Raw genomic sequence first — 21,899 nt, forward strand, 5'->3', positions numbered from 1 at the left:
ATGTCCTTTTGCCTGGTTCAGCATTAGCCACCAGTGCACACACTTTATTTTTATAAATCACAATCTTTGTATGAAAAGTGTCCTGCACATCTTTCAGGCCCCATTTTGGACGTACACTACAGTTATAAATGAGGCCCCAGATATATTTAATTATGCCCAAAACACAAAACCACACGTGAAACTACATTATTTTTTTGGGTCACGACTGTTTTTATCATCTTTTGGTAAAGCAGAGGTTTACATCCACATCTTGATCTTTTCATTGATTTAGAGCAACCAAAAGTAGCACAAATTAGCATTTTGACCAAAAAAGCTGCTCAATGATCTAAAAAGCAGGTTGAATGCTTCACTCCTACAGAAAGTAATGGGACGTAACAGGCAAATGGGGCTGTGTGGTGGAATAAAGCTTTTAAAACGGTAAAGTAGTCCCATTTTTAAAAGTGAATTCAATGAATTTACTGCAAAGTAATGCATTTGTTAAGCATAGATCTTCTAATAAGTATATTTCTAAGATTTTGGGCCACATTTGTAAAAACAGTGGAGGATCCCTTTAAGGTTTTATCAGCTGCAGGTCAGAATTAAAATTGTTGAAATATTCTTATATGCTTCCTAAAATCAAAGACTTTTTTTTTGTTCTGCACTTTGTTTACATTTGCTAAAGACACTACTCAGATGTTGTATTCAGCACTTTTAAGATCAGGTCAAAGATTACTCTGATCTGTTCAACTTTTATTTGATAGAAACTGTGAAGTTGTAACAAAATACTTTAGTCAAATAAAAATGTTGGACACAAATACGTCTCTTTCTTAAATCTAACAGTTTTTATGAGGTATTTCTTACTAATTTATGAAGTCATTTAGTCTTTCAAAACAAATCAATAAGATTGAGTGCATGAATTCATCCATATCAATTTCTAAATATATACATATATATTTGACTTTATTTCATTAATTATGATGTAGTTAAAAACTGACTGTTTTTAAAGTTAGTTTTGCTTTTTCTTCAAAATTATCCTAGAAAAATTTAACACAGGAAAATCAAAAAAATTCAGTTTTCCTGAATCAAAAAAACAAGAAGTTCACTAAACTACTAAAAAGTGGTTGGAAAATGTGACCTTATTTTTATTAAGTTGTATCTAAGCAACAGTTTTTACAGCGTACGTTTAACGAATCTCTAGACACTTTCTTTAAACTAGTACAGTGCCCGTCGGAAGTATGTATTCATATAGTGGGAGGAGCTTAAGTAGAGTTGTCATTGATGGTCAAATGAGTTTGTGTTTGAAGGTTGGATGTACAAAGAGGTGAACATACTCTGTAGTGTTATAAAGGGGTTCATTTGTGGGTACAAAGTAAAATAGCGTGTGTGATTTCCCTGCTTTAATTCTATGGGACATGAACACATGATATATAGATAAAGGTTGCACCAATGTTTGCTGGACTTAGATAAATAGATCATAAATGTACCAGAGCATCCCCTGTCTTTAGACCCTACCTCAACAAAGAAAAACACTACATGAATTCCACGTAAACATGTCATGTACATCCAACATACGACCATAGAGAAGAGACACAGAAAAGTGGTGGATTTCATTTGTGTTGATTTCAAAATCAAAATAAACCTTTTGAAACGTAAGAAGTTAAAAATAAGAATCTAGTAACTATAATATGATTAAAAAACTATAATATTAATAATATTAAATAATGATAAAGTAATATAATGATAATATAGCAATATAATAATACAATGAGAATAACATTAACTATAATATAAAATAATATGAGAATATAATGGTAATTATAAGAATAGCAATAACATTAATGCAGTAGTTGTACCAATAATAATAATTTGAATAATAATGGCAATAAAATAACATGATGAGAATTGATGAGTCAGCATAAAGGCTGTAAAAGGTTGTGTCTCTCATTTCTTCCTTTTACTTCATCAGACAAAGAGAAATTTAGTAGAAACACATCATTTTGGGAGAGTTTTTATTTCTTTTTTTATTGATTGTGGAATGAGTAACAATAGTTTTTGTGAATTTGAAAGAAAGTTTTCAAGACTTTATCTTTTCTGACTTGTGACTTCAGGAAGTCACAGAGTAAGACAAGCATCCCCAACATTTAAAGCTTTCCATTTATTTGACTAGTCAGCATTAAACTACACTTCCAGTCCAGATTTTGCTCCAAGTCTGTATCAGCTGATGATGTCCATGATCAGATCTTTGACCTCCTCTGCCATCGCTTTGTCAGAAAGTTGATGAACCTCTTAAACACAGATTTCTTCTCTGGAGGATCTTTCTCAGGTTCACTGATGTTCATGCTGAGATTTCTTTTCAACAGATCAGTTTCTACTAAAGCAGAGACATTCTTCTCCCTCAGCAGCATGATTTGAAAATGAAGGTTCTCCTGCTCTTTCATGGCCTGAACGTGTTGTTCTAGAACTTCTCCTTCCTTCTTCTTCAGCTCGGTCTGAAGAAGGTGGATCAGCTCCTTGTCCTGTTTTTGGAAGTGGTTCAGTTGCTTGCATTTCTCTCTTGTTTCTTCAAGCTTTTCCTGTTCAGTAGTGATACAGGCCTTCAAGGTGGAGATCATTTTGACATGTTCAGCCTCCAGATGAGCTTTATTTTCCACTTCCAGGACTTGGATGGAGACCGTACGCTCAGCTGTTTCCCATAAAGCGCTGAGGCGGGAGATTTCCTCTTCTTTGAGGTGAATCATCAGATTGGTTTGCTGTTGTTGAGCATCTTTTTCTGTGGCCCACTGCTCCTTCAGCACCTTAAAGTCTTCTGATGATTTCTCCAGTGTCTGTTTGAGGTGGTCAATCATCTCTCGTTGCTGCTCAACGATGGTCTCCTTCTCCTTCTGCGTGTCCAATAATCTGGCCTTGTCTTTGTCCCACTGGGTCAGTTGGGCCTCTAATGCTTGTTGGGACAGGTTCAGAGACAGTTTAAGGTTTTCATTTTCCTCCTTCAGTTGGTCCAGCACAGAAGTATCATTTTGGACCTGAGAACAGTGGAGGATGGACATTTCCATGGGCTGAGAGCCAAGGAGTGAAGTATCCAAGCACAGACTCTCTGTAACAGACTCTGGGTTGTGAGCCTTGTTGTCTGCTACTGTTTCTTTAACTGGTTCCTGGTGTTTAGAAGATCCATCAGGACTTGGTGAAGGTTGTGAATCAAGGAGGGAAAAAAGCTTTGTCCAGTCAAAGTCTTCAGTGGGAGCCATCACTGGATCATCTTTCTTTTTTCTCTCAAAACGGCGCCGACCTTGTCTGTGAGCGTTCTTAGGCATTTTAGTAGATGTAGTGTCAGGTTTAACAAAGACAGTGTTGTTTCTCAGACTCTGAACTGCTTTGTGTGTTCTTTCATCTGAACATCAAAGCCTTACTGAGTTCTATCTAAAATAGAACAAAGAGTTCCAAAATCATCACCATAGCAACCATTTCATATGAAGCTTTTTAGCCGTTGCTATGGACACTTTAAACGTAACCATAGACTAGTCATTAGCCACACAGTTTGTGCTAAATTATTCCAATATTCATTTATACATGTATTTATTAATACTTTTGGCAGGTTTGGTCGTCCATAGTGGGGGGTTAATGAAGTAGAATCAAATAATTGTATTATATTAATTGCGGTATTAAATCATTTTAATGTGTCCTAAATATTGTCATTTTGACTGGAAATATACCGGTGTTGTGCAATAATCTGTGACCCTAAAAGTCAGTGAACTACTGTCATTACCTCCTTTTACTTTGATATATTTTTGATAGTACTTCATTATAGTTTAGTCATATTAAATTATTATATATATATATTGTATTTAGAATATTTCCTATATATATATATATATATTTATTACACTTGCCACTTTTATAAATGTACACACTATAGTTAATATGTATTATTTATTGATTGTTAACAAAGCAGATTTGATTTGTTTTTTTAATTCAAATTTGGATTATTAACAATTTTGTTGTAGTTTTTGCTTATTTTCAGTGATGTTGATAGTTTTTCAATGTAGTGAGTCCCCGGGACCCACAGGTGGTGATTTGAGTGGGTCTCTGGGAAATTCAATGTGTCCTCAATAAAAAAATGATTTATTTCTATTTCTTAAATTGTAGTGTTAAACTCTCTTAATGGTGGTATGATATGGATATAATTAGCAGATTTATTCATGTATGTTCAAAATGTATCTGAAATACAATTTTAAATCTGAAAAGTTTATTACACAACAACTGTTACAGTGGCAGGTTGTATTGTACTTTTGTAGCAACATAAAAGATCACCAAAATAAATGATTAAAATTCAAAAGAAAACAAATGGTGTCTGTTGTACTTTTATTTGTCTGTTTAAAAACAAATGTTTTTATTTATTAGTCATAGACCAGAAGTCAGCTTAGCAAATACAGTAAAAATTAAAAAAAACTAGCTCATTGGTCCCAGCATGAAATGAAATAAAATCTGAAAGATAACTTTTTATTTTTTGTCCCAGGAAACAGCCACAGACTTTATACTGTGATGACCCGCCCTACTGTACCTCTGCACCATAACTCAACATCACCACACGTGGAGAGATCCCCACGAGCGCACAGAAAGGCTCTCTCTGACTCTGTGGACATCTTTACACTCATTTTATTTGTTTCATTACTCTTTTTTTCTGATTAGTGAATTTTTCTTTTCTGAGACACTTTGAGGAGATCATCATCTGACATCTCCTCCATCATTTCCTGATAGTCACACTGTTCATTCACATCTGCCATCATGGCTTCACTTTTCTCTTCAAATAACACCACAGGAACCACGGGGACCGGTGCTGCAGGAGGAACCCCCATGACAGACGCTCCACCGGAGCAGGAAAGAAACCCGTCCTCACAGCAGCAACTGGAGTGCCCACACGGTAACCGGGGCAGGGGGGGCATCTTCAGGCGAATCCCCGCCCGCTGTGCTCCGCCCACCCCGGGGCAGGAGCGGATCAGGTGCCCCTCCTCTCCACAACCAAAACATTTCATTGTCTCTGAGGAAGCAAAAAGCATGTGATTAAAACATCAACTTTAAATGAGAAAGACAGGTTCAGGTTCTTTTAGGATCATATAAACCTGTCTTTATGACACACAACGTGCTTCAGTTTCAGAGACTTACACCTGAGAGAAACCATTTTTATCTGTGACACGAGCTGTTCATATCTGGACACTTCCTTTCCCAGCTGTTCATTTTTAATGAATGGGGGGCTTTAGAAATCATCATTTTCATGTCTGGGTTAATGAGAGGGGAGACAGCAGTGAAGGTGTCACAGATGACCACTCCCTTCTCCACCACCTCAGCAACTTTAACTGTACTATTTAAAAACATCACAATGTTCATCCTCGATGCAGACCTCACACAGTCATATCCTAGTTATTGTTTGTACAAAAAACACCTGTTTTAATGCTTTACTATAGCCTTACCTCTGATTTAGGGGGATTTTAGTTTTTTGTGCCTTAATGCTTTCTGAGCTGTGTTTAAGTATGTGCATTATATTTGTCCATTATATTTGTGCATTATATTTGTGCATTATATTTGTGGTACACTAAAAAAAAAAAAGAACTTTCACTACTGTTGCTTTTAAATGAGTGATTTTTACCGTTTTTATGCATTTTGTCCCTCTGAAGATGCCGTAGCTGCCACCGTAGTAGCGCGCTCAGAGTGAGCTCAACACACATGTGCAGGAAGTGGACTGAGTTTGAAAATATCTGCCTTTTTCACTCGTCTTCACCTGATAAAACAGGTCAGTCTTTTCTCATTTTCATCACAGTAAATATGTTTTGTTACTTTTAGATTAGCATGATGAACTTTAAACACATTGTAACCGTGCAAATATTGTAAATGAGAAGTGAAAAGATGTGCGTTTTTCACTGAGGGAGTCTTTGTATTTAGTGGTAAAATTGTGACTACTTTTTATGTAGTTCAGTCTCAGCTGATATATAACATGTTTTGTAGAAGGTTTATATTGATTTACACGCCGCTAGTCCTTCCTTTACATTTAAGTAGAGTTTGAGAGCGTCATCAGCATGTTGTCGTTCATGGCCACGCCCACCAGCGCTAAAACCAGCAAAATCGAGCGCGTGCACTGAGGAAAGGGTGAAAGGGAGAACTGGGAAACAGGTGCAGAATGTAAAACATTGTCAATATTTCATTTTGATTTCCACGTGATCAAAATGTAGTTTGTTGTATGCAGAGAGTAAATGTAAAGCTAATGCTAAACCTTTATGTTGTTGGTTTGTATTGTAATCCCTCCTCCATAACCATTCTCTGCAGAGAGAAAATATGTGCATTGTGCAGCATTTCTCTCTATATAACGTTTTAGACAATGTGCAAATCTCTGTTATATTTCATATTTAGAGCAAAAGTTAAGAAATTACAATTAAATATGTTTTTGAAAGTTGTAATTGGTGTGTAAAAAATCTATAAAAAAACAAACAAGATGTAAATTAAATTGGTATCCACATCAAAAAGTTTAAAAAAAATACTCATATTACCAAGTTAATTTAATTTTAAATCAATCTAATTTTACCTGACAGGTAGATTTGGCTGTTGGCATAAAATACCAGCCACTTGCCCAGTGAGGGGTGGAGTCACTAAGGGGCGGAGTCACTAAAGGTTTAGGGTAGGGCTGGGCAATATTTTGAGTTTCAAGATATATAGCATTTTGTATTTTGGCGATATAGAAAATGAGAATATTGCCATCAAAATGTATTTTTTAGCTTATTTTGTTTTCAAACACTTGTTTTGGGAGTCGCTGCTTTCACTACGTCTCAGAAGTGCATTAAAAAGCTGAGTTAGATGATTCCTCAGTGCGTCCTAACCCCAGACCTTCCCCTAAACAAGCCACGCTACAGAACTCACTCACACATGCTGTATCCTTTACAGGGGAAACAGTTAAAAGTGGCACATTTTGTGCAGCTGTTTGTTAATAAATGTGACTGTGAGACACTAAAAAGATTGATTCACTGTAAAGGTAAATGTTTATGATGTTTGTTTTTGTGCTACATGAGGACTTTCAACAAATCTGTCTCCAGACAAACAAGGCAACAATGCATATCCACAGACAGGGAGGGGTAGAGTGGACACTGCTGTTTTTATTATAGGATCAAACATGTTTAGTGTACAATGAGGTAGCTGTATAAGTCATGTGTATTTTTATTTATTTTACAATCAAACTGAAAAGCAGGACCAACCATGACAGACCCAACAAAGCTACTTGTTATCCTGGGAGAAAACAACACACTCAAAATGACTCATGTTTAAGAGTAGAAGGCGGCCAGAAAGAGAGTAGGAAGAGATTCTGCCCGCCGGACAAGAGAAGAATTAATAGATAGCGCCCTCTGCTGTTTAAAAAAAATACTGCAATTTAATTTTCACAGTATCGATGTGAACCGTGACACCTATGAATCGTTAACTGCCTTACGATAATCGTTACATCCCTAATAATAATATACAATTCTCCACATTCACATTCTCCTGACCTGACTTCAAATCCCTACTCAAACGCTCCTGGTGGAGACCAATGTGTTGTGATCAAGCTCTGCAGAAGCATGATAACGAGCCATTCATTTGATTCAGGTTTGTTGGAGTAGGGACACATCTAAAAGTCTGAGGAATCCGGCCCTCGAGGACTGGAGTTTGACACCCCTGAAGTAGAAGAAGAAAGTAAACTCAGACTCACCTGGAGGACCAACTCTCAGACTGATGGAACAGACTGGATCTCCACCAAGAACTGATCTCTGCTGACGAGGTGAGTTTAACTGGTCAACTCGACACTCGTAGGTTCCTTCATCATCTGCTGTCACGTTCTTCAGAATCAGACTGATGTCGCTGTTCTTCATCTGTAGATCTGTGAGGGTCACTCTGTCTCTGTAGGACAGAAGCTGACCTTCTAGATAATATTGTTTGTCTCTGTACATGAGAACGTTTCCATCCTTCAGATCAGTTCTGGTCCATTCCACTATGATGATGGTTCCTCTACCAGGAGCTTCACATGGTAGTGACATCACCTCCAGGTTCTTGGTCTGAGGAGAAACAGAGCAGCAGATCAGTTTGATCTAGTTACAGTAACTAGTTACATCAGCTAACCGCTTACTATAGCCGACCAATCAGATTAAAGTCATGTACGGCACTAAAACAGCGTTAAACATAGGTTATCTTCTCTGTACACCTGTGGTGAGGAGGTTACATGTTCTCCTAATGAATCCACTTCAGATCACTGTTTGTTGTAAAGTCTTTATTTGAAGTAGTAATAATAATCAGAATCATTTGAATCAGATTGTGTCTAATCACTGACAGAGGAACAGGAAATGGCTTTCCTTCACTTCCTGTTTGTGTCTAACTGCACAGACAGGCTGTGACCAGCAGGTGGTGCTGTTCTCTCTCAAAGGGAATCATTAACATGGTGGTTCTCAAACTTCCTCTGTGGCCCCTCCTTTGGAAAATGACATCTTTTTAGGCCAAAGTCACAACAAAAATTGTTACAAAAAGGATAAAAATTGTAACTTTTACTGAAAAAAGTAAAAATTTAGACTTTTCTGAAAAACGTTCTTTTTAAAAATAATATAAAATATATAATCACACATAATTTTTACCTTTTTCTATTTAACAACTTACTTTGTCCCATTTTTGCCCTTTTTTCAAAACATTTCTGACACTTTTTTCAAATTTTATCTCCTTTTGTCAATAAATATCCCTTTTTGTCCATTTTGAAAGTTCTTTTTGACACTTTTATTACATTTTTGTCCTTTGTTAAAAACATTTTGGCCACTTTTCATCCAAACAGATTCACTTTTGTCCAATTCCTGGTTTTGTTTTAAATGTTTTCCCTTTTTTCACTATAGTTTTCCATATTTGACCCATTAAAGCTAGTTTTCACTATTACATACCACCTGTTTCCTCTTTATTTGGACATTTTTGGGCCATTATTGACACTTTTGGACATTTTTCATGCTTTTTTTGGCCACATTTTTTCCAGTTTTGGTCCATTTTCAACCACCTGTTACCATGACTACCTCCACTCACTCCTAAAAAATAACTATTTCTTATTTACTCCAAAATCTTACAATTTACCTCAAATTATTCCCTTAAAAAATGATGAAAATAAAAATCAGAAAATCAGGATTATTTGGATCTTACAGAGACAGTAATGTGTTTTTATATTATTTATAATTTGTGTGTTTTTATATTATTTATAATTTGTTTGTTTTTATATTATTTATAATTTGTGTGTTTGTTATATTAGTGTGTGTGTGTTGTTAGTGTGTGTATTATATTAGTGTGTGTGTGTGTGTATTATATTAGTGTGTGTGTTGTTAGTGTGTGTATTATATTAGTGTGTGTGTGTTTGTTATATTAGTGTGTGTATTATATTAGTGTGTGTGTGTTGTTAGTGTGTGTTTGTTATATTAGTGTGTGTATTATATTAGTGTGTGTATTATATTAGTGTGTGTGTGTTGTTGGTGTGTGTGTATTATATTAGTGTGTGTGTGTGTTTGTTATATTAGTGTGTGTGTTGTTAGTGTGTGTATTATTTTAGTGTGTGTGTATTATTAGTGTGCGTGTGTAAAACCTTGTTGAATACATTAATGTGTTACTGCTGTATCAGCTTTATTGATGACATCACACACACTAACACAGGAGGAGGCGTGGCCTGATAAACCACCTGACCTCACACAGAGTCTCATTGGTGCTCAGAGCTGATGCACAGTGATGACCTCAGAGGTGACGTCATAGTCGTCGTCCAATCTCTGGTCAGCATTTACCGATGGATTCATCGCCATGGAGACGGACCGGGAGGTTCCTGAACACATGATGGTAGAGATGTACAGACTGACCTACAGACACAGACTGACCTACAGGCGCAGACTGACCTACAGACACACACACAGACCTACAGACACAGACTGACCTACAGACACAGACTGACCTACAGACACACACACAGACCTACAGACACAGACTGACCTACAGACACACTGACCTACAGACATCTACCTGTCCTCCTGCACACAGACATCATGATCAGAGTGCAGATGCAGTAAGGGCAGAACACCACCAGGTGGCAGAGCACTCTGACTGGTGACATCAGGACAGTGGGAGGAGCCTGTGCTGTGGGAGGAGTCAGTGTAGAAGCTGTGATGGAGATCCAGCTGGATTCAGACTGAGCACCACTGATGCTGCAGCTGTAGAAGTCCTCATCAGACCTGGAGACCCCAGGGAGGGTCATGTGACCGCTGTGGGAGGTCCCTATGAGGGCGGAGCCTCTGTAGAAAGAAGCCGTGTGATTGGACGGAGCGTTCTTTGATCTACAGCTCAGAGACACGTCCTGTCCCTCCATCACAGGGAGGACCGGACTCTGGAGGAGGACTGAGGAGTCTGTGGAGGACACACACACACACACATTAATAACACACAGTAACACACACAAATTAATAACACACAGTAACACACACATTAATAACACACAGTAACACACACAAATTAATAACACACACACACACATTAATAACACACAGTAACACACACAAATTAATAACACACAGTAACACACACACATTAATTACACACACACACACACACATTAATAACACACACACACACACACATTAATAACACACATAACACACACACACATTAATAACACACACGCACATTAATAACACACACACGCACATTATCAACACACACACTAATATAATACACACATTAATAACACACAGTAACACACACAAATTAATAACACACACACACACATTAATAACACACACACACACACACACATTAATAACACAGACACACACACATTAATAACACACACACGCACACATTAATAACACACACACAGTAACACACACACACTAATATAATACACACATTAATAACACACACACTAATATAATACACACATTAATAACACACACACTAATATAATACACACATTAATAACACACACACACTAATATAATACACACATTAATAACACACACACGCACACATTAATAACACACACAGTAACACACACACAATAATATAATACACACATTAATAACACACACACGCACACATTAATACCACACACAGTAACACACACACACTAATATAATACACACATTAATAACACACACACTAATATAATACACACATTAATAACACACACACACACACTAATATAATACACACATTAATAACACACACTAATATAATACACACACACAGTAATACCACACACACATTAATAAAACACACACACTAATAACACACACAGTAACACACACACATTAATAACGCGCACACACACAGTAACACACACACACACATTAATAACACACACACACACACACTGATCTTACCAGTGATGGTGATGTTGATTCTCTCACTAGTTTCTCCATCTCTGCTCTCACACCAGAACACTCCAGAGTCCCAGATCATCAGACACGTCAATATAACATGAGGAGTTTCCAGGTTCTCCCCACCCCTGTCCACACTGGGACTCTCGTTTCCTGGTTGTTCTCCTGATGTTTGATGGGTGAAGGTCACAGCTCAGAGTCACAGAGTCTCCAGAGAAGAACTGGGAGCTGCTGGGCCTCACAGTGATGAGCTGGTGTGATGGACTGGTGTCCCAGTAGGTGGATGCTGGGAGCAGTGGGAGGAGCTCTTTGTCACCTGGTTGTTGTTGTTGTGAGGCAAACATCAGCAGTGAGCTCAGACCTGAGGAGGAAAGCTGTTAGTGGGAGTTTAGGTAGAAGGACACAAGGAGAACTTCTACTCACACAGCAGACACAGAGCTTCCTCCATGGTGCCTCGTAACATCACAGCTCACACTCAGAGACAAGACTCCGCCCCTTCCTCTGAACCAGTGTGGTTTGGTCTGTGCAGCCTCTCACTCTCACACAGGAAACAGCAGCTGATGTTTAGTACAATCAGAAGATAATCCAGATGTTGCTCCTCAAACTGAGTTCATGTTCTTTTAAATGTTGGATATAATGATGAAGTGCAGACATTGGTGTAAATGTCTAAGAATATTTCACCTTCATGGACGTCACATTCATCTCATTCTGCAGATCCTTGTCCAGGATGGACGCTCTACATTAGACCAGTGTTTTTCAACCAGTGTGTTGTGAGAGATCGTCAGGTGTGGAAAATTATCCAATTGGTCTAAAAACATTTTTTGAAAACAAATAATGAATTATCTGCAAATAATAAGCCATTGTGGAGTGTCTGCGCTGTAGTAGTGACTGGCAGCGTAATCATGTAATACTCTTCCATATCACTAGAGGCAGCAGGTAGCCAATTGCATTGTACGTTGAGACAAGAGAATTAGTGATGCATGAATGTGACAGGTGGTGGTGACAGCACTTTGACTAGTGAGACTGTGGTGACAGTGATGGATTGGTTTTTGAAGAGGAAAAACTCCAAACTGGACAAAATGCTGACCCAGATGAAAGCCCTAGTATGAGTGGAGGTCAAAAGAAAGCAAAGACGCTGAGCTCGAGGCAATACAGCGAGAGTTACCTTTCATTTGGATTTACTTTCACCGGGGATGCAACCACACCGATTCCATTGTGCTTGGTGTGTGGTGAAAAGCTATCAACTGTGCTATGGTACCAAGCACGCTTAAACGCCATCTCCAAACCAAACACCCTTCGCTTCAAAACAAGAATGTGGACTATTTTGTTCGTCTGCGTGAACACACGGAGAAGCAGGTGACATTTATGAGAAAAAGCACAAAGATAAATGAGAGAGCCCTTAAAGCTAGCTACCACGTAGCTGAACTTGTAGCTAAATCAAAAAGGTCCCACACTGTGGCAGAGACGTTAATAATACCCTCCTACAAAGCCATTGTAAATGAGATGCTGAGACCTGAAGCGCTTAAAGAAATAGCCAAAGTCCTTCTCTCAGATAACACCATTTCTAGACGTATTGCTGACATGTCTGCAGACATCCAAAGTGTGCTTTTGGAAAAGATTCATATCAGTGAGAACTTTGCTCTGCAACTTGATGAGTTTACGGATATTAGTGGACATGCTCAACTCTTGGCCAATGTGCGTTTTGTGGATGGAGACGCAATCAGAGAAAACTTCCTATTTTGCAAGACGTTGCCAGAAAGAACATTTTTCAGGTCACATCACAATATCTTGAACAAGGAGAACTTAAGTGTGAAAGAGTGTCTGCACTGATGGAGCCACAGCCATGGTTGGGAGCACCAAAGGCTTCGTCAGCAGAGTGAAGGAAATAAACCCAGATGTGATTGTTTCGCACTGTTTCTTACATCGTGACGCCCTCGTGGCCAAGACTTTACCAGCAGACCACACCCCTGTGTTATGATGTTGTGCACATGGTAAACTTTGTAAAGACACGTCCTGTGAAAAGCTGCATATTTGCGTCTTTGTGTGAGGAAATGGGAGCGGATCACAAGGCCCTGCTGTTCCATACGGAGGTCCGATGGTTGTGGCGTGGCAAGGTGCTGGCCCGTGTGTATGAGCTGTGGGAGGAACTTAAAGTGTTTCTGACAAATGGGGGATCAGATTACACAAAGCTGCTTGAAAGTGATGAGTGGTGTACAAGGCTGGCAAATCTGGTGGATATTTTTCATCATCTGAATGAACTGAACACACGGATGCAAGGCCCAAACCAAAACCTGCTCACAAGTACGGATCAAATAAATGGCTTCCGTTCAAAGGTGCACCTCTGGCAACAACATGTGGAAAGTGGCAACCTTGAAATGTTCCCACTCACCAAGAAATGGCAACATGTCTACACTGTGTGAGATAATAGGTAAACATCTGAAAACTCTTCAGCCTCCACGGACAGTCTTGACTGGGTTAGGGACCATACAGTTGTTGGAAAGGACATGACTTTACAGGAGCAGGAGGAACTAACTGAACTGAGACTAAATGCTGGTTTAAGCTGAGCTTTGCTGATCTACCTTTGGACACTTTTTGGTTGACTGCTGCCAAGGAGTTCCCCATTCTGGCAAACAAAGCTATTTTAACATTGCTCCCATTTTCCATGACATATGTGTGTGAGGTGAACTTCTCAAGCCTGACTGCCATAAAAAGTAAAAACAGAGAGAGACTGAGAGCCATTGAGGAAGACCTTGGTGTGTGTCTTTCTTCAATTCCTGCCAGGATATCATGTGTTCATCCAAAAAGGTTTCACACTGAGTGAGTAAAATACACTGACATTTTGTTCATTCAACTCTTCATATTTCTCAGTGTGGAACAGTGAAATCTGACCCAAATATTAGAGCATCTGTCAGAATAAGCACTACGTTTCTGAGTTTTCTACTACCTGTAACACCACATTGTTGTAGCATTTATGTTCAAGCTGTATTTTTAAAGTGGACATGTTAAGTGCACTTTTTGTTTGAAAAAAGAAATATAAAATATGATGAATTATTTTTTTCTTTGTGTTTATTTGATTCATATTCAAGACACTTTGATAAGAATGAATTAATTGTTAATATAGGCTACAGAGTATCATTTTTTAATGCTCGTGATTTTTTTCAATGAAAAAAATGTACCTTGGCTCAAAAAAGGTTGAAAAACACTGTCTTTTAGAACTCAATGGACTAAAAGGGGCGATTGGTGTCAATGACGTCATTTCAACAAAACAAATATGATCCAAAATAATGTGTTTTGTTAGGAATAGATCATCTAATAAGGACATTTCAAAGGTTTTAGGACACATTTGTAAAAACAGTGGAGGATCCCTTTAAGAGGTAAAACTATTAAAACCTTATAAAATCTCAGTTAAAGATAAGCTAAATATGATTACATCTAGAAATGGAATTTTACATTATGCGTATATACAATTCACTATGTATGTAAGTGTCCATCTTGTTTGATGAATGGTTCTAAAAAGTTGTAATAAATGCAGCAAATTCTGTTCAGAAATGTTTTCTGGTTCTGTTTAGAGTTTGTTCTAGAGTAAATAAGATGTTACTTAGAAGAAACTTAACAATGTTATTTCTAGTGGTTACACAACGCCTTAACATAATACTAGTGTATGTAGTCTCTTAATATCTAGTCAATGTAGTTGAGTTACTTTTACATAGTTGTGTTCTATAGACATCCCATAGTGAGACATCTCACTCATATTACTCCTAGAACCAGGGTTCTATACATAAGCTACAGTTTTCTTCCAGCCTTAACCTCTCACTGTCTCTTATAGGATGCTGTCACTCATTTTTGGGAGCCTGCCGTGGTTTCCTCTATGTAAGTACTGTATAAAATACATGATCAACTATTTTTCTAGAGTGAAAATACCAGAACCTTGATCATGTGATCAAGTCCATCAGGTGTAATTCTTTCTCACCTTTCTCTGTTTGTCTCCTTTCACTTTTTAAAGGTTGCCATGTTTGATGAAATGTTGTGTGTTGCTGTGCTGAGTGTTGCTGCTGTGGAGGTCTAAGGTGACTGTTTATTGATGTGGTGAGTACATAGTCTGTGAAAATATCACTTCATCACAATCTGTTATTTACACATTTTATTACATCATGACAAGCACCGCAGAACAAAACTATGCTGCAGGGTTGGGGCTCAATTACATTTTTCACTTACAATTACAATTCAATTACCATTACAGTGACTGATGATTATATATCCTCAGAAAGTCAATTACAATTATATTCTGAATTTACTAAAGTTAAATCACAATGAATCACAATTACTAAGGCTGAAATAAATAAGCTAATAAAAGGTAGCCTTCCTCTTGTGTTAGCCTTCTGTTAGCATCTCTGATGACAACAGGTCCTAAATCAGCTGTAAAATACACTAAAAACACATATCTATCATCTCATTTATTTCATATTTATTGGTTACCTTGTTAGGCTTCCTAATCATTGTAAATACATGTTTTAATATTTTTGGTGCATCTGAGCCTTTATTGTGTCCCTAGATTTTTATATCCCTAGATTTTAATTTATTTTAATGATAAAATGTGGGACAGTTTGATATGAAACACATTTTAATAATTGTTAATTACAAATGTGTAAAATTGTACATAGAACTGTCAATTACAATTACACCATGATTGTAATTTATTATCAATTACATGATTACAATTATAATTGACCCTGCAATGCTGATCACCATTACTTGGCTTCAAATTATTATTATTATTATTATTAATTTTCACACTTACCAATTAGTTGGTGTCATATTGGTTCCATTAAAGCAGTCATTGTTAAATATGGACACGTTTACCACGAGAATAGGAAGCTACTGCAGATTCTAGACTTAAAATATACAATCCTAATTATTTTAGTCTTTAATGACTTTACTATTTTAAAGTGTAAAATGATAAATATTCACTGCTCAGCACAGCTAACAGTGCTATATTGGCAGAGCTACAGTATGACCTTTGAACTGTTTGAATTGGGATCTTTACATGTGATTTATACAGTAGGGCAAAAAAAAGTATTCAGTCAACCACCAATTGTGCAAGTTCTCCCTCTTAAAAAGATGAGAGAGGCCTGTAATTTTCATCATAGGTAAACCTCAACTATGAGAGACTAAATGAAAAAAAACATCCAGAAAATCACATTGTAGGATTTTTAATGAATTTATTTGTTAATTATGAGGACACTTGCTGGGACAAGCAGGAAGGGTGGGTGTGAAGGGAACACCAAAGAGTGAGGGGAGAGAAATGATTGTTTCAAGTCCATCCATCAGAAGAAAACAAAGACAAAGATTTATCCTCACTGAGGATTGATTTGAGTCTGCCACTCGGGCGTTATTGTTCAAACAGCCGCACTGCAGAAGCACCTGCTTTGCCAAACGGGGGCAGAAACGTTGACTTCAGAGTCATTTGTCTTTTAAACATTATTCCTTGTCAGACTCCTCCTCAGGCTCACGGAGCCAGGTGAAGAAAGCTGTGACCGACTTCAACACGACACCTCTTCCTGTTTGCTCCGCAGGGTCTTTACTCGTCTCCCACTTGTAGAAGGCCTCCTCTTTAATAATGTCCTCATCGTACAAGGTGTCGAAGAACATACACAGCAGATCTGCAGAAACAAGATGCAAAGGTCAGTTGTTAGGAGCAGAACTGTGGATTTCTGTCAGTAAGTCCACTTTGTACCAATAAAGTCCTTAGAAATCTACAGACATTTTAAATGTAAATGAACAAACATATGTACAACGGCGTATTAGGGCCACATTCAAATAAAATACAATAAAAATCTGGGCACTACAGGATTAAAGTCAGAATATTTCAAGAATAAAGTAAAGTTTTATTTTAATAAAATGGTAATAGTATTTTTCCTCCTGGTAAATAATAAAACAACACTTACTAGCAGGCTCCTCCATGTGTACCATCATGGCCTGCAGGGCATACAGAGCCTGCAGCTCCTTCTCCTCGTCATTCAGGTATTTCTGCAGCAGCTCGGCTCTTACCATGATCTGCTCAGCAATGGCCTTGTACGGGTGTTCACCTTGGTTTTTAAGAAGAAACAAACAACACGTTAACATGGGGGGAGCACCATTTAGTTTGCCATTAGAGTTTGAAGCTTATGTTATGCTTACATATGATAGCGATCCCACACACTGAGGCCATCAGTGATCGTACAAAGTGATTAGAAGCAGCCTGCTCCTCATCCAAATTAGCCTGAAAATGAGCAAGAAATGTTTCAAACACTTGATCAAATAGTGTTTACATTTAGATGAATTCCAGAGTCTGAGCAACGGTCACACACCTCAACCCAGTCCATGATGTGCTTGTTATCAGCCTTGTCTTGAAGCAGTCTGTCCAGCTGTTTGCTGAGTTCTTCTCCACTGAGGAGCTGCTTCTTCACCACTTCCTTTGGCCCCAGCTCCTCTCCTGTGGTGAACTCCACTTTCTGAAAGTTACAAGTCCACATTTAAACCAGGGTTCTACAGTGCAAACCATTGACTCACATTTACACCTAATGGTTCCATAACGTTTTGAATACCTGCTCAGTGACAAACTTGTTCACATCTTTGTCCTCAGGAAGAAAGTCATTCCAATTCAGGCCAGCTTCAATCCACAGATCCCCAACTTTCTTGGGAGTCTAATAAATGAGTAAATAAACAAGTTCAGATGATTAAAAAAACAAGATCAAGTTGAAATATGACTTATTCTTAAAAGCGTTGAGACAATGCAACACATTTTATTTTAGACAAATTCAACCCAGAAACCTTTGTGTACATACCATTCCTTTGCACAGCAGCTGGAGGATCTGTGCCAGCAGCACGCCAGCCTTTCCCAGAGGCACCAGAGGCTTTGAGATCTCCCTGGGACAAACAAAACATTTTTGTTAAGAAAGGGACATTTTGTATTATATTGATTATATTAAAACAGTCGGATTGCAAATGTTTTTCAACTTTTCTCACCTGAAGAGCTGTCCCATAGGGATGCCTCCTTCATGGAGCATAGGGGTGATGAGTTCAGCCAGGTACAGCCACATGTAAGGTATATCAATGGCCATGTCTTCTGTTACCTCCAAGATCTCCTGGAGCCTATGACAGCACAGTCAACAATTCAGTGTCAGTCTTTAGTGTGACCCAGGCTTTAGATACATTGTTCTTTGACAGATGCTCACCCTTTGTAGTATTGTTCAGTGGGTAACGTCCCAACTTTCACAAGTTGATGCAGCAACAGGCCCAAGTGTTCCCTGACAGTTGTGCTGCGTTCAAGTGTGGACTCCAGGCCTTGCCGCACAAACACATAAAGCATTGAGGCACTGTTGAGCTCTGCCACGCACTGCAGCGCCTCCTACAGGACCAGGAGAAGACAAACGTTAGTCATGTTCACACTCAACGTGCAGGTAAATGTCCTGCTGTTGTATGTTGGTCAAATTCTTTGAACCTTCAAGTCAGTAATGTGGAGGTATTCATCAATGATGGCTTTGGACTTCTTCTCCATCTCCTCTTCGCTAAGGGAAGGTTTGGGAAGAGAAGGAGGGGGAGTGGGAGCGCTCTCCTCACTTCTGCCACCACGCTCCTGGGACTCCCTGCTGAAGCTTCTCTTGGTGATTGGGCTTCCTTCCCGTCCATCAACGTGGCCAGATCTGTCAAAGTGATCCCTGTCTCTGTGATCAGTGTCTGATGAAGACAACAGTGATGAAGTCTGCTGAAGGGCTGAGAAGTGGTTCAGAGTGCTGGTAGCAGGACGCCCTGACTCTAAAAGGAAGAAGAAAAATAGGACAGATCAGGAGCCTATCTTCTAACCCAAGTCAGTCAACCTGTTTGACATTGTTTACCTTGATCTGCACTTGCTGGTTTAGCTTCAGTGCCTCCACTGCAGCCTTTTTCCCAGCTGCGCCACACGCCCTTGCACCCGGCTTTGCCACCAGGAGCCAGCACCAGATTGTTTAAGTCCATACCACCGGACTAGAAGGCAACAGAGAACAGTACATTTATGAACCAACAACATCCCTATAGAATCAAATCAAATGATCTACTTTTTAACAGTTGACTCATTGACGTCACTAGCTTTGCTGACCTTTATGATCTTGTAAAGGCGATTGGTATCGATGGGTCTGTCCTTGGAGATGGGCACCGTGTTCCCACATCCATCATCCTGAGGCTGGCTATTTGGTCCACCGCCCGGTGTATGAGACCCTGGACCTCCCATGCCCCCCCCACACATTCTACCACCTCCTCCAGAGCTTTCCTTCTTTGACAGGAGCTGCTGGTGGACTTTGATCTGTTCTTGATGCTCTTCCAACTCTGCCTCCTTATGAATCTGGTCAATAGTTTTGGGACCTTGGTCTCCTCTACGGGGCACCCAGATATTCTGTGATTGGGAAACACAATTAAATAGCAGAAGTTACAAATGATTAAATATGGTTTAGTTTCTGGACACATGTCACCTTTATTGAGAGCAATAAGTAGGTGTTCAAGATCCAACTTTTTCACTACTGATACGATACTGATATTTTAGCCTGTATTCTGACTCCATATCAACACAAATTATACATACTCAAAATTATCTGATCAGGACACACCTAGCAATAAGTTTGACAAAACTGCTTTTTTTCATTAGATCTGCAAATATAAAGAAGCTAAACCATTTACCTTTCTGAGGTCTAGAACATCTTGCAGCATAAAGCGGATTCTGGAAGAGGTCATCTTTTCCTTGATGATTTTGTTCATCTGATTGAAATACTCGTCCATTTGAGGCTGTTAGGGAAATACAACAGACTTAGCAATGACAACTAAGGTATAAACTAGGGCTGGGTATCGCCAGGTACATCGCGATACGATGCATGTAGATGCTTCATTATTGTACTTACCTTGGCCTTTTCAAAGTCCAGGTCTTTGCCAATGGTGGAGAGAAGTCTGCAGAGACACTCCAGAGACTTTTCGTCATGGTTCTTCAGTAGTTTAACTACACAGGCATGCATAATGGCCTCGGTCAGCATCTTCAGCTTGAAGAGCTCACCAATGAACTTGATGTTGCCCAGTGAGCGGCGGCGGGCAATAACCCTGGCGTTTTCCAGCTCAACCCGCAGACGTTCACGCTCCTCATCCTAACAGGTGACACAAATGATTAAATCTGGGACCCACTCTTGAGGTACAAACCCACTCTTGAGGACAAACAAATGTGTCATCTTACATCTTTGGCAGCCTCCAGCTCCTTCTGTTTCTTTTCAAAGATCTCATCATCATCCTGGTCTTTCTCAAACTCCTTCTGGCAACGATTGAGTAGGAGATAGAGGAAGTTTGCAGTTTTACCTGGTTTGTCGGCGCTGGGGACTTTCAACTGTTGATGGAATATGGAAGAATATTACTAAAGCTGATTTTATTAGTGGACATGAAACATAATATATATGATTACTTCATCAGTTCCTCATCACCATCATTGACATTCAGTGGCCCAGACCCGTGACACTACAGAACAATCATCAATGAAGCCAATAGAGACAAAATACCCAAAGACACGCACTCACCCCCATTAGGCCGCGGCACATGTTGGCATAGGCCACAGAGAAGTTTGGTTCCAAGATGGCCTTCTCAGATATCAGGTCAATGGCACCTTTCAGCCTTTCCTCCGTGTCTATTGTTAGTTCAGACACCTGCTTCATTAGCTCTGGAAACTTTTGTGGGGTGAGCTTGTTCAGGATGCTACGCAATTGCTTGAACAGCTCCCCAGTTTTGGCCACCTCAGGATCATTATCCACAACCTCCTCAGCACCACGGCTGCAAGAGTTCTTCTTCACCGTAGGTTTCCAGGCTTTCTCAGCTTTGTTTAGTTGCACGTCATAATTTAGAGACATGCTGTGGATGATGATTTTCCTGGGCTCTTTGCGCTGGCCCTGCTGGGAGCGACTGAAACCAGGAGGCTGAAAGAGAACAAGGGACAAATGTTATTTTAAAGAAGGTAAACTAAAACATTATCGTCACCAACTGGTCATTCTAATGTTCTTATTTTACTGAATACGGCCCTAATTGGTAACAATTGTGCAATAAAGTCATAAAAAGATCTCATACAGAGTAACAGTTTACAACAGGACAATTGAAACTGGTTTTCCCAAAGTTTTTATTTTCCATAATAAAGATCTAAGATTTGTAAACTATAAAATGAGTGTGAAAAAATAGAGCTGATGCTCACCTCTGTGAAGTCATCCAGAAGGTCCCCAATGGCCTCCTTCTTGTTAAGTTCCTTCATGTTTGTCTTTGGCACAGACATAGCAGCTGTAAGAGAAAGAAATGTTACTACCTTTTAGGAGCCACTTCTTTCAAACTCCACAAAGTAGTTCCAACGCACATTAAATATTATAATTATTACTCACTTTAGCTACAAATGTTGTTCACTGATGACACTTGCTTTGTAGAAAATTAGATCCACTTAGTTGTTTTTAAAAAAGGCTTTTGGGCACTCACTGCTGAAGATACTTCACTTTCAACTTGTAT

General features: G+C 38.9%; 2 protein-coding genes, 1 long non-coding RNA gene and 1 other non-coding gene across 4 annotated transcripts; 1 reads left to right on the forward strand and 3 right to left on the reverse strand.

Annotated features, from left to right (window-relative positions):
• Positions 1 to 4,661: 4,661 nt before the first annotated feature.
• LOC114480768 (sialoadhesin-like) lies at positions 4,662 to 11,883 on the reverse strand. The gene is made up of 6 exons (XM_028475187.1): positions 11,793 to 11,883; positions 11,373 to 11,730; positions 10,018 to 10,398; positions 9,738 to 9,823; positions 7,703 to 8,045; positions 4,662 to 5,014 (listed from the first exon to the last, which is right to left on the reverse strand). The coding sequence occupies exons 2-6, from the start codon at positions 11,449 to 11,451 to the stop codon at positions 4,662 to 4,664; spliced, it is 1,242 nt and encodes a 413-aa protein (XP_028330988.1). The 5' UTR covers positions 11,452 to 11,730; positions 11,793 to 11,883.
• Positions 11,884 to 15,022: 3,139 nt separating this feature from the next.
• On the forward strand, positions 15,023 to 17,164 carry LOC114480153 (uncharacterized). The gene is made up of 3 exons (XR_003676063.1): positions 15,023 to 15,239; positions 15,373 to 15,455; positions 16,943 to 17,164. It is a non-coding gene; the product is annotated as an uncharacterized LOC114480153 (long non-coding RNA).
• On the reverse strand, positions 16,608 to 21,802 carry LOC114480117 (eukaryotic translation initiation factor 4 gamma 1-like). The gene is made up of 17 exons (XM_028473966.1): positions 21,779 to 21,802; positions 21,598 to 21,680; positions 20,936 to 21,328; positions 20,602 to 20,748; positions 20,279 to 20,515; positions 20,061 to 20,165; positions 19,486 to 19,779; positions 19,244 to 19,373; positions 18,850 to 19,163; positions 18,584 to 18,756; positions 18,375 to 18,500; positions 18,194 to 18,275; positions 17,954 to 18,052; positions 17,717 to 17,860; positions 17,547 to 17,628; positions 17,315 to 17,455; positions 16,608 to 17,029 (listed from the first exon to the last, which is right to left on the reverse strand). Exons 2-17 carry the CDS (start codon positions 21,673 to 21,675, stop codon positions 16,848 to 16,850), a joined length of 2,727 nt encoding a protein of 908 aa, XP_028329767.1. The 5' UTR covers positions 21,676 to 21,680; positions 21,779 to 21,802; the 3' UTR covers positions 16,608 to 16,847.
• Positions 20,823 to 20,899, reverse strand: LOC114480900 (small nucleolar RNA SNORD66). The gene has a single exon (XR_003676188.1). It is a non-coding gene; the product is annotated as a small nucleolar RNA SNORD66 (small nucleolar RNA).
• Positions 21,803 to 21,899: the final 97 nt, after the last annotated feature.

The sequence above is a fragment of the Gouania willdenowi genome, chromosome 18, assembly GCF_900634775.1.
Source record: "Gouania willdenowi chromosome 18, fGouWil2.1, whole genome shotgun sequence".
NCBI classification, from domain to species: domain Eukaryota; kingdom Metazoa; phylum Chordata; class Actinopteri; order Blenniiformes; family Gobiesocidae; genus Gouania; species Gouania willdenowi.